Here is a 16,418-nt window from a genome sequence, read left to right as displayed (position 1 = left end):
TTCATTTTCATCCCCCTCTTGGCTGCTCCTTCTTAGTCTTCGATGACTTAAATTTCCTCCACCTGTTGGAGTTATTCAGGGTTCTTTTCCTGCCTCTTCTTACTGTATACTCTCCCCCTAGGTGATCTCACCTCCTCTTAACTTATTTACTCATTCAGTAAATATTTGTTGAGTAGTTACCATATGCCAGACACTGTTCTAGGCACAGAGGATGCAGTGGTGAACTTTAGTTCTTACCTATACGTCAGCATCTCCAGTTCTGTAGTTTCAGCCCTGGCTCACATCTAGTGCCTACTCAGCATTTTCACATGGACTGTCTTAACACTTCCTCGAACTAAGTTTATCCAAGACTGAACGCATTTCCTTCCTTACCAAGCCTGCTGCTCCTCCTCCTGTTCCACAAGTCAGTAAATGGTCTACCACCCAGCAATTGCTCAAGCCAGAAAGCTTGGCATCATCCTTGACTCCTCTCTCTCCTTTAACCTCCAGGTCCAAGCCACCCGCTTCTGTTCATCTCCATCGTCATCATCACCGTCACACTAGAGCAGGTCACCATCATGTCTCACCTGAGTTAGTGCGGGACCTCCTAGATGGCCTTCCTGAACTTGCTCGTGTCCCTTTAGACTATTTTCTGCTTTGCAGTTAGAATGATCTTCTTAAGATGCAAGGCTGATATGTCACTCCCCTGCTTAAAACTCTGCAGTGACTTCTCACTGGATGTTAAAAAAATAATCGTAATAATAGGCAAAATTATTAACATAGTTGAAAAGTCCTCCAGGATCTGGCCTCTCCACCATCATCTCTCATTATCCTGCCCCTCAGTCTCTCTGCTCCAGCTACACTGGACCCCATTCAGTTCTCCACTTAGACTTTCTCCCCTCTGTACCTTCAAACATGCCGTTTTCTATCTAGAACACCACTTCTCCACAATCATTGCTTGGCTGGTTCCCACTCATTCTTCAAGCCTTTCTTAAATGTCACTTCTTTCACTTCCCAGACCAGATGATATACTCCTGTCATTCCATGTACTTCCTTTGTTATAAGACCGCACTGGGGATGTTTGTTTAGTGTCTCTAACCACAGTTAGTTCCTAAGCTCCCTGAGGGCAGAGAGTGCGTCTGTCTGTTCATTATTGGGCATCCATACTATAGCAGACCCATCTTGGCATCCAACTGACATTTGTCAATGATGATTGAATCATGACTTTGGTGAGTGGATAGGTAGGTAGGTAGGTAGTTGGGTATTGTGCAGTGGTTAAGAGCAGTGGCTTTGGAGTCAGACAGGTCTGCTCTGAACCTTCTAGCTCTGTCACTTCATTGTTGAGCTCCATTTCCTCATCAGTATGAGAGAGATAGATAACTATACCTACCTCACAGGACTGTTGTAAGGATTAAATGAGATAAAATAGATGCAGCATTAAACCTACAGCCTAACATATAGTAACATTTGGTAAGCAGTGATTATTATTAATGGACAGATAATGGCTAAATGGATGGATGGATATACTGACAAACAAACCAATAAGTAGATATTGGGTAGGGATGGATAGGAAGAAGGAACTCCATGGAAGCCAAAGGAGCCAGGGTACCTGCTGAGTGGCACACAGTCATGATCATAGCAGGAAAGAATGCCAGATACAGGCCAGGCTGGGGTCAGGATGGGGTAGATACAGGCACAAACAATACACTGTGCTAGTGCCCTATGAGCGATAACAGTAGCTCACCACTTGCACACAGCCCTGATTTAACTGGATTGTCATAAAAGTCCTGGGAGTTATTATTATCCCTGTTTCACACAAGAACTAAAGTTCAGAGGTGTTAAGTGATTTGCCCAATGTCTTACAGCTGGTAAGAGGCAACTCTGTTAAACGTTGCTTGAAGGCTCTTCTGTGTCTTGGTCACTAGGAAATGAAAGCCCTTCTGTTGGGATCGCAGGAGGGGAAGGATGGGACATAAACTTGTGTATACACAAAAATACACATATACACACATACGTACTCTTAAAAGTGCCAGTCTCCGTTGCCATTCGTATTAGAGTTACCGTCCTCCTCATTTTAACCCTCCCCATTCTTAAGTCAGACACCGGGTAGTCAAGCCCTGCCTTTTGTGGTCTGTAGAGAAAAGAGGGAGATGGGACTTGCTGCTTGAACAAGCAGAGAGGCAAGACTGGAACCCACAGGCAGCAGAACCAGGACAAAACCAAACAGGCCCAGCTGGAGAGGCAATCACATGGCAGGGAGTCGCAGGGCTGGCCGTGGGTTAGTGATCTAAGAAGGGAGGGCTTTTTCTTTGAATGAGACTCTCATCCTCCAGTGCCCAGTTCTGCACAAGGCCTCACTAGGGAAGATGACAGAGAAGGAGCCTCTGTGCCGGCCCTGGAGCTGCCAGTTCCCAATGGTCAGCAGTTCCCAACAGAGGGGGGCAGCAGAGGGCTGATCTGGGACCCCAGGTACCTGAGGCCTTGATCCAAGGGCAGGAGCCTCACCCAGGCAGGGAAAAAGCTACTTGGCTTGACTGCCTCTCTCTCAACTTTCCTGCCCTTCCCCACAACCGCAGTCACTTCCTGTTGGAGCCTGTCTATTTTCTGGGGAGAGGGGATATTCTAGCAGCTCAGAAGGGCAAAGGGACCCTCTGGACTTCCAACAACTAGAGAGCCTCCAGGCAGGACCTGACTCAGCCCTGACCCCTGCTAGTCACTCCTCTGCAATTCCAGCTTGCAGGGTTCTTATGTGAGGCTGAGGACGGGGTCAGGGCCTCTCTGCTCCCTGCTCTCCTCCTGCTTCCGGGGATACCTGCGGCAGGCAGCGAAGCGGAGGTGGCAGGCGAGGCGGCAGCTAGGGTGGTGGGAGGGAGGCGCGGTAATGAATGTGGACGGGAGGCGGAATGAGCGATCCATCTTTGCATGGGAGGGGAGGGGGCTGCGGGCCTCCCCCACACACACTCACACACTCAATCAGGCGCTGTCAGACCTCCGGCCGCCTGGCATTTTGGTGAAGAATCTCTCAGCTAAAAATTGTTGTCAGTCCCATTTCCTCGTTATCAGTGCAAGGGCTGAGGCAGCGCCCGGGGATTAGCAGAAGCGGCGAGCGCCCGCACCCGCCATCCACCGCCGATAACACTCGGCCTCCCGCCTCACCTCCCCCATTCATCATCTTTAGCACTGACAGCCCGTCCCAGTCCCTGTCCCCATCCCCTCTTGCTTCCCACGTCTCCCCACGAGGCTGCTCAGCCTGGCTCCTGACCTCCCTGGGGAGCTAGGCTGCTGGAGGAGAGACAGGATTCAACCTAGGCCTGCCTGACCTGGACCCACCTGTGGCAAAGGGCTTGGCCAGCTGTGGGGCGGGGGAGGGGCCGGAGTGAGGAATGCTCAAGGAGGAGATGCCTTCTGACAGCCTGCCCCTGGTGGGCTCTGTCTGCCCACCAGTGATGCTGCCCGTGGTGCTGGAGAAGCGAGTCCTGCATCAGACAGGCAGCTGGACTAAGGATTTCCAGAGGCCTCTCCAGCCTGAGATGGATGCCCAGATTCTGGGAACTGTGAAAGGCAAGAGCCAGAAGATGCCTCTTCTTGGGCCCAGGAAGAGTAGGGGGTTGAAGACTTGGCTCCCACCCCTGCCAGACCACAGCCCCCTCCTCTTGGCCATCCCCAGCAGTTTTATGGCCAGTTTTATGGCCACTGTAATGGCCCAGGTCAAAAGCTTCAGGGAGCTGTATTCTGGGAATTATGCAAACGAGGAGCAGGCCCAGGGCCAGAGTATGGATTTTGTCATTAAACCTGGGCAGGCCATGTCGTTAGTGCAGTAAAACCCACGTCATGACCACAGGTCTCAATATAAAATTATAGGGAACACAGCGGGGGTGGGGAGGCAGGGGGCCTATGGCCATGCTGACACCTGCCTCTCCAACCCCTGAGAAAATAGGAGTGGGATGGAGGGCATAGGCTGCGAGGTCCCTCCGCTGACTCCTGTGAATGCTATTCCTGAAGCTGGGAGCCAGGAAGAAGGCCCATTGTCCCGATAGGGAAACTGAGGCCAAGCTCAGAAAAGTAGAAGATCCCTATGGCAGCAAAGCAGATGAACTGAGGACAGGTGTATGGGGATGCTGATGCCTGGTCCCAGGTGTAGAGGGAGGACTCTGGGCCCTAGGAAGCCCTAAGAGCCATACTTGGTATCCCAGGCTGAAAGGAGCTGAAATCCTGATATTTCCACCCCATGCCCTAGGTCCTACTCTTTCTCCAGTTTCCTCTCTTACCATTTCCCCACTTATGCCCCAGGTCCTGCCTCAATGATCGGTTCCAACAGCCTTGTCAACTCTCCCTTATTCATCCTTCATGCCTCTCCCTGGATCCTACCACCCTCCTCTGGCCCCTTCCTCCCCCTCTCTCCCACCTCAAACACCTGTTCATACCTTCCTCAGCCCTGACCAGGGCTGTACTGACTACAATCACTGACTTTCTTTTTTGGCTTTCCCACTAGTCTGTGCTCCCTTTGAGGCTAAGAATGTGCTTTCTTTATCTCTGAGCCCCAGTTTCTCCTAAAATAATTGTTTGGTAAATGTTTGCTGAATAAGCAAATGAAGCAATGAGATCAAGAGCCAAGTACAGGGGTCTCTGTCCAGTTCTGAGACTCAGTTTCCCCATCTGTAAAATAGAGATAATGGCCAGCAGATTTCCCAGGGTCTCACTTACCTCTGAGATTCGCTGGCTGAATGAAGTTAGAATGAGCCTAGAATCCTCACCTCCCCACTCCCAGACCAGGGCCACATCTACTTCTTTTACTCAGAGCTGCCTTCCAGCTGTCCCCTGAGCATGGGAGGCACAGCCACCAGGGCACTTGATCAGTAGGGCCCCTTCCCCTCCTCAGAAACCTGGCCACACCGACTAGAGCCATTCCTACCCAACCCCAGCACACACAAAGCCTCCACGGCTGACATCCCAGCTCTGAAAGATCATCTGGCTTCTGGGACAATCAACTCTTCATTCCTGCTTCTCCTCCTTCCCTTCCTCTTCTCTGCTCTCTTGCTTCATTTGAGCATCTAATCTATGCCAGATCTGTTTTCAATTGCCCAGAGATAAAAAGGTGGCTAAGAAATGGTCCCTGCCCACAAGAAACTCACAACTCATTCATTCACTTCCATTCTCTGCCTGGAACACTTCTCGGGTACATCTTAAATTTCATTTCTTTGGTTAAGCCCTTCTCTTTTTCCACTCCTCAGAACACACACCCCGAATGAATTACTACCTCCTCTGAGCTCTCAGATGATCCGTCTGGGCTTCCAGGGGAGCCGTGATCATCCTCAGTCTTGTTGCAAAGGGAGGTGGGTTCTTGTGCTCAGTCTGAACTGGGAACTCCCTCAGGCATAGCATTACTAAACTTAGCAAATAAAAACACAGGACATCGAGGTAAATTTGAATTTTAGAAAAACAATGAACAACTTTTAATGTAAGTATATCCTGTGCAAGAGTTGAGACATACCTATACTAAAAAATTATTCATTATTTATGTGAAATTCAACAGAGCATCTTGTCTTTAATCTGGCAACCCTACTCAAGTAACCATCTTGGTCATCACTGGCATGGACTTTATCTCTCTGAAAGCTGATTTTGAGCCTCTCCAAGCACAAGTAGGAAGAAGAAGCAGGGAGAAAGATCTGGCCTTAAGCTAAAGAAGTCCTTTCTACAGTCAGAGTTTACATGGATAGGCAGGGATGCTTCTAGATGAATAGGGCTCCTCAAACCCATGCCTGTAAGCAGAGGCCAGGGGAGCACTGGGTGGGGAGGGTGGCAAGGGAGGCGGTTTAGATATCCCAAGGGGTGCACTAGGCTATCTTCAGGCCCCTTCCTAGCACGGTGTACTCTGATTTACCATCAGTGAGTGGGGACAGAGTTCAGGCTCCCAGCAGGCCCCCAAGTCAGTATAGCCAGCTGTGTGCTTGTGTATTGGAGGTACATAATTTGAAGGGCTTTTTGCAGGGGGAAGAACTCAAAATCTGTGAGACTCACAGAGGCCAATGAGATTATCCAAGTGAGAGGCAGTGAGACCTGAACTGGGAGAGTGTAGATTCCAGAAATATAGGAGCAGAGCGGACAGGACTTGGTGGTTAGATGTAGGTGGGAGCAGGGGTAAGGTGAGGGAAGGGGCAGAGGGTGGGGTGAAGGTTACTGGCTTGGGTGACCCGGTGAGTGCAGGTGTCACTAAATGAGAAGAACACCACTGAAGGGGGGCAGTGAAGAAGCTGAAGTAGTCAATTTTAAATTGTTGGGTTTCAGATTCTTGTGGGACACCCAAGCATTGGTGTCCATTAGGAGTTTGGATATAGGGGCCTGGAGAACATGGGAGGATCTCGGGTAGAGAAAAAGATTCTAGAGTCAGCAGGGCATAGGTGGAGCGAGGGCCTTAAGAATGAATGAGCTCATCCCGCCTGCAGGAGGAGAGGAGAGGCCAAGGAAGGAAGTGTGGGGAAAAGCAGGGAGTTGGGGTGGAACGCTACCCTGACAGACACCCGGGGCCTTTCCAGTCTCTTCCCCTCAACCGCGAGCACTCCACTCAAGGGCGGGGATTAGATCTGATTATATTCTGTATCCCCATTGCTCTGCACTAGGCCTGGTTCAGCGTAGACATCAGACGATGTTTGTTGAATGACTGCAGGAATGAATCCCTTTTCTCCCTCTTTCCTTCTTTCTCCAGCTTTGGGGAGTGTGAACGCAGTGAGGAAAGGAGAGACAGCAGGGGCCCTGGATATTCTGGGTGATGTTGTGATTAAACCAAGACCTGCTTCACTAACGTGTGAAATGAAGTGATCAAGGTTTGATTGCACAGAGCATTGATTGTGTCCTGATAGATTTCCGAGAGAGGCAGCTGGCTGAGGAGGTGCCGGGCATGGCCACAGCCTCTGGAGCTGCAAAGTGGAGTGATGTTCACGGGCTCTGAGACTCTCAGGCTCACCCCTCCTCTGGGCCCAGAAGCGCTAGGAGGCAATAGCAGGCTTGGGTCGGAGGACTGGGACTCGGGGTTTCTGTCTGCAGACTAGCCCAGCTCATAAGTCTGTCTCTTCTTCTTCCCTCGCCAGGTAAGAAAAAGGCAGCAGCATTGTTTGACAGCCAGGCCCCTATTTGCCCCATCTGCCAGGTCCTGCTGAGGCCCAGCGAGCTGCAGGAGCATATGGAGCAAGAACTGGAACAGCTGGCCCAGCTGCCCGCCAGGTAAGCCGCCTACCGGGGAGCCAGCCTGCTGGAGGCCTCCTCTCAGGGTCTGGCCACCAGGTCCCCGCCTTTCAGCGGAAGGCAGGGTCCTGCTGCCGTTCTCCACTCTGCTTTCAGTCCTCAGCTCCTCCAGCTGCATGGTGCTACCTTTCTCTTCTTGCTCCATTTTTTGGAGATGTGAAGAAAGTGAGCCTCAGCCTCAAAAGGGCACAAAGTTGAGCAGGAAAGGGGAGAAGCCACTGCCTCTGGCCCTGCAGGGCCATGCAGAGCCTCAGGGCAGGGTAACAGAAGCAGCCTGACAGACCCCACCCGAAGAGCAGCCTTGGGCTGCTGTCCAGGTGAGAAGACACCACCTTCTCCATGAATCTCAAGGTCTGAAAGGTGACAACTTTGAGAATGTACTCAGGCGTGTCTCCCCTGCTCCCAGGTCCCCACCTGAAGGGCTGGGCAGAGCCTCCTCCAGGGCCTCATGGAGGAGCCAAGGTTGTCAAAGGGAGCAGAGGAGGGGTGTAACAAACTGCCCCAAATCTTAGTGGTTTAAAGCAACCATTTCATGATGCCCACCGTGGAATCTGTGGGATCAGGAATTCAGGTGGAGCACAGAGGGAGTGACTTGTGTCTGCTTTACCATGTATGGGCCCCTGCTGGGAAGACTTGGTGGCTGGAGGCTGGGATCGTCTGGCTTCTTCACTGACACATCTGATGCTTGATGTTGGCCCTCAGCTGGGGCTGTAACCAAAGCACCTACACATGGCTTCTCCCTGTGGCCTGGGCTTCATCATAGCATGGCAGCTTAGGGCTTGAAAGCAAATGTTCCAGGCAATGAGACGGAAGCTGGACCACCTTTATAACTTAGCCTCAGAAATCACTTATTGTCACTTCTGCTGTACTCTCTAGGTCGAGGCAGTATTAGCCCACCCAGATTTTAGGGGTGGGGACATACACCCTATCTTTTGAGGGAGAGTGGCAAGCTCCTCTTACAGAGGAGCCTGTGAGATGGGAGATGTGGCTGCAGCCATCTCTAGGAAGTAAAGTCAGTCACTCAGAAACAGCCTGCCCCACGACTCCCAGTCTCACCCCTTGTTCAGATCGAGTCACCAGACTTGGTTGATCCTCCTTCTTCTACCCTCTCACCTGGTCCCCCATGCAGGGTTCAGAGGATCCAAAGGTGAATCAGAAGTGGTCCCACCGTCAGAAGCTTGTAATGTGAGTGTAAGGAGAGCCAGGCACTAGAAACCCTAAGGGATAGAGACTGCACTGTGGTGAGACTGGGAGCTGTGGGAGTGATGAGAAGGCACCAAACCCAGCACAGTGCAGAGAAGGCCTCCTGAGGGAGCCAAGGCCTGAGCTGAACTTAAAAGGCAAAGTATTAGTTATCTATTGCTGTGTTACAAATCCCCGCCAAACCTTGTGGCTTAAAACAGCAGACACTTACTAGTTCACAGTTTCTGTGGGTAATCAATTCAGAAACAGCTTAGTTGGGTAGTTGTGGGTAGTTGTGACTTCTGGCTCAGAATCTCCCCTGAGGCTGCAGCCAAGATGTCAGCCAAGGCTGCAGTCACCTGAAGATTTGACTGGGGCTGCAGGATCCATTCCCAGGATGGCTCACTCGCCTGGCTGTTGTCAGGAGGCCTTGGTTCCTCAACATGCGGGTTTCTGCAGAGGGCTGCTTGAGTTTCCCTGTGACGTGGCAGCTGACGTCCTACAGAGGAAGTGATCCAAGAGAGAGACTGGGGAGGAAGCCACAATACCTTTTATGATCTAGCCTCATACACTGTGGCTTCTATTATATTCTGTTCTACTCACTAGAAGCAGGTCACCAAGTCCAGTCCACACTCAAGAGAGGAGAATTCATAAGCTCTACCTCTTGAAGGGAAGAATATCAGAGAATTTGTAGTAATACTTAAAACTACCGCAGAAGACTATACTAATGATGATAATAATCCTGTTGAACACTGTGTGCCAAGAACTTTACATTGTATTAATTTATTTAATCTTCACAACAACCCTCTGGGGTAGGTAATAATTATTAACTCCATTTTACAGAAGAGGAAACTGAGGTACAGAGAGGTTAAGTGACTTCTCTAAGGTTGCACAGCCTGTAGAGTGGTAAAGATAAGATTCAAACCCAAGTAGTCTGACCCTAGTGCCCATGCTCTTAACCACTCCCCCCTCCCTCCCACACACATACCAGGCCTAGCCTAGAAGGGGCAGAGAGTGAAAGAAACACCCTTCTGCAGTTGAGTTCCTTACCTTGGCTGTCTACGAGTGTTTCTGGGTAATTTACTCCCAACAGAGGAATTCTCAACAGGAACTGAATATAGAGGGAGAGATGGAGGGACCTGCAGAGCCTTGTAGTTGCAGTGCACCCCTAAGGGTCTGGAGAATGGGGGTCCAAGCTCTCTTTTTGCTTCTTCAGTGGGGACCACACTACAGCCTACTCCCTGTGGCCCCATCCCTGCACTGCCCAGAGCATCCACTTCTGCCTGCAGAAGTTCTCCACCCCCACCCATGACCCTGCACCAATCCGTCCTCCCGCACATCCTCTCAGAGCATCCCGTACTTCCACATCCTCCTGCCCAGGTCCATTTCCCCACCCGGAGCCTTCACATCTGCCCCGCCCCTCACAGTTGTGTCTTGCGTCCCCCACTTCTGTGCCCCTAGCGTCCAGGCCCAGCCCAGCACCCCATAACCCCTGGCACGTCCCCCCGCCCCCCAACCCTGTGTCTGACAGCCGGACAGCGGGATCTGCACAGCAAGTGAAATTCCCGTTGGATCGATAAAGCCGAAGCGCTGGCGGCGACGGGTCGATGGTTTTATCTGTCTCGGCCCCGCCGCGCCCGGCGCGCTGACAGTCCGAACGGCCGGCAAAGGCGTTCAAGGGCAGCCGCGCCCGCCGCCCCCTCCCCTCCCCACTCCCGCCTCCCCTCCCTGCGGGGCCGCTGCGCCCACCGGACTGCGGGCTGCACCGGCCCGCCGCCGCCCTCGTGATTTATCTGGATTTTTAATTGGAAAAAATTTGCGAATTAATTGATTTCAGGAACTTGCCAATTAACATTGTAATTGGGTGCGTGATAAATTCCCAAGGAGCGTGTCAGCTCCCTCCGGGCTGAGGGCCGTGGCATCCGGTAGCGCGGGGAGGGCGCCGGCCGCGGTTGCCCTTGCCCCGCCCCTGGCCGCTCTCTGGGAGGAGAGAGGGGAGCCGGGTAGGCTGGGAGAAAACGCGGCACCCGGGCTCTGGAGACCCCTCCCTTCTCCTCTTCCCGCCATCAGCGCTGAGCTTTTGACCAGCCATTTCACAGATGGGGAAACCGAGTCCTGCAGGAGGCAGAGCTTGTGTGTGCATCGCTCAGAGAGGTCGGGGCAGAGCCCAGATGAGGGCATCCCCCATCCACGGCATGTGGCCGGCAGCTTCCTCCCCAGGTCTCCAATTCTCCCCTTCTGTTCCATGCTCCCTTCTCTCTACTTCCCTCCCTTCTTTCCTCTCCTCTTCTCTCCAACTGTCCCCTTCCCTTTCTTACCCTGTATTTGCCTCCTTTGCCCTTCCCTTTCATCCCTCAGCCTAGCCAGCTCCTGAGTTTGTGGATGCTACTGCCAGGGTGCCTCTCCATCACCTGGGACACATCCTTCCCTCCCTCCTGATGTTGCGCCTTCTGCCCACCGACGCCCAACAGCACAGCGCCGACTGCTATTTCAGACACACCCAAGACTCACACAGCAGCAGGGACCTTCCAGCTCTCAAACTAGGGCTAGCTGGTTTTCAAAGACACAGGCACAAATGTATGTACCTAACATACAAGCACATGCACACACCATTCCAACACACATAGATGTACTCACACCTACTGCCTTAAAGAAACACTTCCCACAGATGCTCATTCCCAGAGGCACATGGGCACACAGACACAGGCCGAAGAGTCAGAACTCCCCTTGGCAAAGCACACTTTTCAAAGCACTTTTACATTCACCATCAGAGGCTATGCCCACACACCTTCCCTCACCCCATCCTCTATGCTTCCCCTTCTCAGTCCTGCACAGGCACTCCAAGAGACCCCAGGACTCAGCTAGCTAGAACAAGGAAAGCAAAGTTAGTCTGAGGACAGATAGTGGAGGACCCTCAATGATGGAGGGTTGTCCTAGAGGTGGTGGCAGAATCAGAACATTGGTGAGCTGGAGAGGCTTGATCAGAGAGCTGAGCTGTAGGGAGAATCACTCTGGAGGCCAGTATGGAGCAGGACCTGGGGGTAGAAGCAGGGAGGCAAGTGAGGAGGTTAGGCAGGGTCCAGAGAACAGATGATGAGGCTGACCTAGGACAGTGGCAGTGGGAATGGAGAAGAGTGAATGATGAGAGACTTGTGGGGGAAGACACAAAGAGAACTTAGCTTATTGCTTGCGGGGTACTTCCTAGAAGAGCTTTCTGAGCAGAGTGGCGGGAAAGGTGATGATGGCAGAGAAGCAGGTATCTGAGGGAAGGAGGAGACAGTGCACAGAGCTCTAGGCATGCTAAGCTCTCTCTAGGATGGTGATGGGGTGGAGATTGGATGCGTACAGACAGACAGGCAGGAACATAGATGGAGGCTGAAGATTGAAGGGCAGGTTGGGGGGTGGCCCCCAGAATTCGCTGTGGCCCTCAAACAGGAGTTTCCACCCAGAGAGAGGAAAGAGCATTGGACATTGAAAGACTGCACAGAGCTGAAAGTGCGGCTTGGCTTGCAAGGGCCTAAACTCAGAGACCTTTTCCTGGAGGCTTCTGGAGCCACTTTGAGATCTGGTCTCTAGCCTGGGAAACAGGCTCTCTGGTCAGTGCTTCAAAAGGAGCCAGAGGGAGGCTGGGTGACTCTAACAGGAGAGGCGGGGTGTGGAGATGGCAGTGCCCCCACCCCCACTTAAGCCTTATTTAAGGCCGGCCTCGGTGTTTGGTTGGGTAATGAACTAGATAAACAATTCCCCAAATAGATTAAAACGAAGTGTAACTTACAAAGGCGGCTGGTGATGATGGTTTATTCCCAGGCAGCACACCATTTCTTTATTTCCAAGGATAATTCAGTGTAAATCACCTTAATTAAAAGTGTCAGCCCAGCCCATGAATATTGTACTTAGGAACGCGTTTCCTGGGTCCCAGTTATAATTTAAAACCCATGGATCACTAGGCAGCGAGTGACTGAGAAGGGAGGAAATCGTTGGGGGCAGGCTGTGGAAACAGGGAGGCAGAGCAGAGTGGATGGGCTGGGCGGGAGCCTGGCTGCCTGTGGCTTGGCCCTCAGACCTCTCCTCTCCAAGGTGGGCCTTTCACCAGACTCCTGTCTCTGGGGGTCCAAGCACACTTGGAGGTGATCAGGTTGTTGGAGGAAAAGTAGGGCAGGGGGCACTTGCTCAGACAGAGGGAAGAAGTCTGGAGTAGTACCAGCCCAATTTGAGGGAAGAGGATTGCCGGGAAAAGATCCAGAGGATTGGCAAAAGGAAAGGCTGGATGTCCTGGCCCTAAAATGTCTCCATTTCTAGTCACCAGCAGAATAAACTAAAGCCCAGAGTCAGCAGGACCCTCTCCAAACAGAGAAACAACTCAGAGCTCCGCCCTCCATTCTAGCCCCTGTGTGTCTTTAGGAGGCAGTGTGACCAACTGAAATGCAGTACTCTGGACTTGGTCAGACATGAACTCAGTCCCAAATCCTCCACGAACTGTGGGAGCAGACAAGTGTCACTTAGCCTCTGTTAGTCAACTTTGTAAAGTTTTTGTGAAGATTAAAGAGAAGACACATATAAAGTTCCTAGCCCATGCCTGTCACGTGTGACGAGCACATAGTAATTGTTCATTCTTTCCTCCTCTGTTCCATCCTGATCCCACTTGGATAATACTCAGGCCTCAGTCCAGGGGTCCAGCAAGAACAGCATCATAAGTAGATGCCTCGTTTCTATACCTGAAGGTCCAGGAACGGGGCCAGCACAACGGTCATGTCAGCACTTGTTGACTGAGTGAGGCAGAGATAAAAGTAATGAACTCACACCTAGTTGCTCCTCCAGAGCAGCTCAGTCCCTTTCTGTATCCCTGGTGCCTGGATCAGGGCCTGGCAGGGAGCAGGAACACGGGAACCATTTATGAACAAAATGCCATGGAATAGAACCCGGTCTGGTGGTCCTTCCTGGTCTATGATGCCCCTACCACGTGATCATACAGGCAGACAGTTGTTTTTACACTCAGACCTTAGCCTCACCCTGCTGCCAAGCCTAGTGGCCCCTGCACGGTGAGGTACGAGTCGGCCTGCTTGGGTGCACGAGTGTCGGGTATGTGTCAGCACGCGTAGGTGTCTGTATCTGTGCATGCTTGTGTGGACATAGGCACATGAGCAGCTCTTCATTCAGGTCTGTGACAGCTGTGAATGTGTCTTTAAGAACATGTCTCTGGGAACAGGACTCTGCCTGCACCTCTGCGTGCATGTGTGAGCCTCCGGGTGTGACCACATGTGGACAGAATTATAGAGACAATGGATATGTATCTGTCTTTACACCAGGGTTTCTCAACCTCAGGACTACTGACATTTGGGGCCAGATAATTCTTTGTTGTGAGGGGCTGTCCAGTACCTTGTAGGACGGTAAATCTCCTCTATCCACCAGACACCAGTAGAAAACTCCCCACCCCCAACTGTGATAATCAAAAATGTCTCCAGACATTGCCAACTGTCCCCTGGAGGGCAAAACGGCCCTGGGTGAGAACTCTTACTTTATCCAAATCTGCCTATGCCTTTGCTCACATATTAGGTGTGTCTATGCCTGACCCTGGAGGTGTTCCCTGTGTATACACCATCCATGTGTGCCCCATGTATCTGCCTTGGGTGTGTGTCTTTTGTGCTTTATGGATGTCTCTTAGACATGCTCTACCTGTACAGCTTATATGTGCATCTGTGTGGGGACCCTATGTGAATGGCTCTATTTCGTCCTGCATGTATCAGCCAGCGCGTCTGTGTGCATGTGTTTTTGTGTGACAGCACGTGCGTGAATGTGTGAGCACAGATGTGGTGAGCATAGTGGGGGCAGCAGGGCGGGAGGGACAGGAACAGGGATATTAATGTTTCTGAAGTGGATCTGATTTGATACGTCTTGTTCCATTGTCAGCATCTGTTTAGCGGGGATTTGTAATACTTTGTGGCTCTGGATCACTCATGCTTAGCGCGGGATGTGGCCTTGCATACCAATTTTGTTATTAAACACAGTCCTCGCCTCCCCCACAGCCCATCCATCACCCCCCCGCCCCCGCCCCCCCCCCCCCCCGCTTCAAGCCGCCCACCATATTTCAGGGCCCAGCTCCCGCCCGCCTGCCGCGCCCGATGCCAGAGGGCCTGGGGCTGACAAATTGAATCAGGGGGAGATCATTCCTGGCCTAACGCAGTTTGCAGCATGTTGGAGGAAGAATTGACAAGAGCCATGTCAGCTCCATCACCCCAATCCCATAGGAGCTAAGAGCAGGCTGGGGACGGGGTTGAGGGAGGGGGCATCCAGGACAGGCAGAATCCTCAGAGCTGATGCGAGGAGTCAGGTAAAGCCCCTTTCCTCAGATCCACAAAGGAGCCTACCATGCCTAGTGCCTGTACTTTCGTCCAGAGCCAGCTCTGGCCCTTGGACCCTGCCGGGAGGCTGAGCTAGGCAGGGCCCGCTGGGGTTGAATGGCCGACTGGGTGGAGCTTGGCTGAGCTGGGCTGGGCTAGGCTGGCTATGTCTTCTCTCTTTGGGGTCTTCTTGCTATTCTACTCTACTTCTGCTGCCCTGGGCAGCAGGTGGAATGGTCACCCTGTTCTCTTCTTCCTTGGCAGCAAGAATTCCCTTCTGAAGGATGCCATGGCACCAGGCACCCCCAAGGTAGGTGGACCATTGTGTGTTTTCCTCCTACACCTCCTGACCTGGGCTCACCCAGAACTGGTTCCTCTTGAGAAAAGGAGCTCTTCCTGGATTCCAGCTGTCTCCAGGGTTTGATCATCAGCCTGAGGCCTGGGGCTGCCCTGTATGCTGGAGTACGTGTGTGAGTGTAGTCTGAGCGTGAGCTGGAGGATGTTCATCTGACTTCCTCCTCTTCCAGTCAGGACGGGGTCAATGCCGAGAATGACCTGGGAAAGTGGGAGACCCAGACACTAAGGCTGGGGAGTCTCAAGGGAGGAAGGCAAGCTGTAGCAGGTAAAGAAAAATATAGAAATGCAGGTCAAGACAGATGGTGCAGGGCCTCAGAAGCCAGACCCTGGTCGGGGGAGGGGGGGATGCGCACATGCACATGAGCACACACGCACACATGTCCTTTGTCCTGAGGGCAGCAGGGAGCCAGGGAGGATGCTAGGCTCATTTGGGGACACAGTTTGAACCTCTGTACAGACACTATGGAAGAGAGGCTTAAAAGCATCAGATGGAGAAAGGAAAAGTGAAGGGCAAGTGGCTCAAAGGAGGGGCCAGAGGCCTCAGCACAATGGCATGACTTGCATCAAGAACTCCCATAGGTGGCTGCAGAGGCACACAGTACTGTCCCCTTTGGGAATGCATTTTGAGGGAGTGGGGACCTAGGGAGGAAGACTAAACCCTCACTCACTGAGTGTCCTCTCTCTACCCCTCGGTAAGGTGGAATCCTTTTTTTTTTTTTTTTAATGGAGGTACTGGGCATTGAACCCAGGACCTCATGCACACTAGGCATGTCTTCTACCACTGAGCTATACCTACCCCTCAGCTGGCATCATTTTTTTTAATAAGTTCTCACAATGACTCATAAAGGCAGGAATCCCCAGCCCTTTCTATAGGGAGTGAGGAATGAGGGTTGAAGCTTCAAGAATGGATGAAATCAGTCAGAGAGTGTATATGGAGAGATGAAAGCAGAAGCCAAGAACACAATCTGGAGACTGCTACACTGGGGGTCAAGAGAAGGTACCGGAGCCAGGGACAGGGCAGAGGACGGACAGTCACAGGTGAGGAGAGGTGCAGGAGAGCATGGTCTCCCAGGTTCCTAAGGGAAAAATGTTCCAAAATGTCTGGGGTGGTCAGCCATCAAATAGGAAAAAGCTGGAGTAGGAGGCTATACTATTTAGAAGTCTCAAAGGCACTGGTGACCTCTGAGAGGGCAGTTTGGGGAAAAAGGAGCCAGAGTGACAATATTACCTACAGGGGTTGGCCTGTCTCCCCTGTAGGCCTTTAAAATGGGTGGGAGTGGACATCACTTCCATTCAGGAAATTGCTCAACATAGCAAGCTGGA

General features: G+C 52.1%; 1 protein-coding gene across 4 annotated transcripts in view; it reads left to right on the top strand.

The window, feature by feature from the left end:
- Nucleotides 1-16,418, top strand: part of RNF220 (ring finger protein 220) — a 210,342-nt gene that overhangs the window by 168,017 nt on the left and 25,907 nt on the right. For all 4 annotated transcript variants that reach the window (XM_074376604.1, XM_074376602.1, XM_074376603.1 and 1 more), the window contains 2 exons: nt 7,065-7,197; nt 15,003-15,048. In XM_074376604.1, coding sequence (XP_074232705.1) covers nt 7,065-7,197; nt 15,003-15,048 — 179 coding nt within the window. The remainder of the gene's footprint in view (nt 1-7,064; nt 7,198-15,002; nt 15,049-16,418) is intronic.

Source organism: Camelus bactrianus, chromosome 13 (assembly GCF_048773025.1).
Source record: "Camelus bactrianus isolate YW-2024 breed Bactrian camel chromosome 13, ASM4877302v1, whole genome shotgun sequence".
Classification (NCBI taxonomy): domain Eukaryota; kingdom Metazoa; phylum Chordata; class Mammalia; order Artiodactyla; family Camelidae; genus Camelus; species Camelus bactrianus.
The sequence above is the reverse complement of the archived record's forward strand: the minus strand, read 5'-3'. Positions and strand labels throughout refer to the sequence as shown.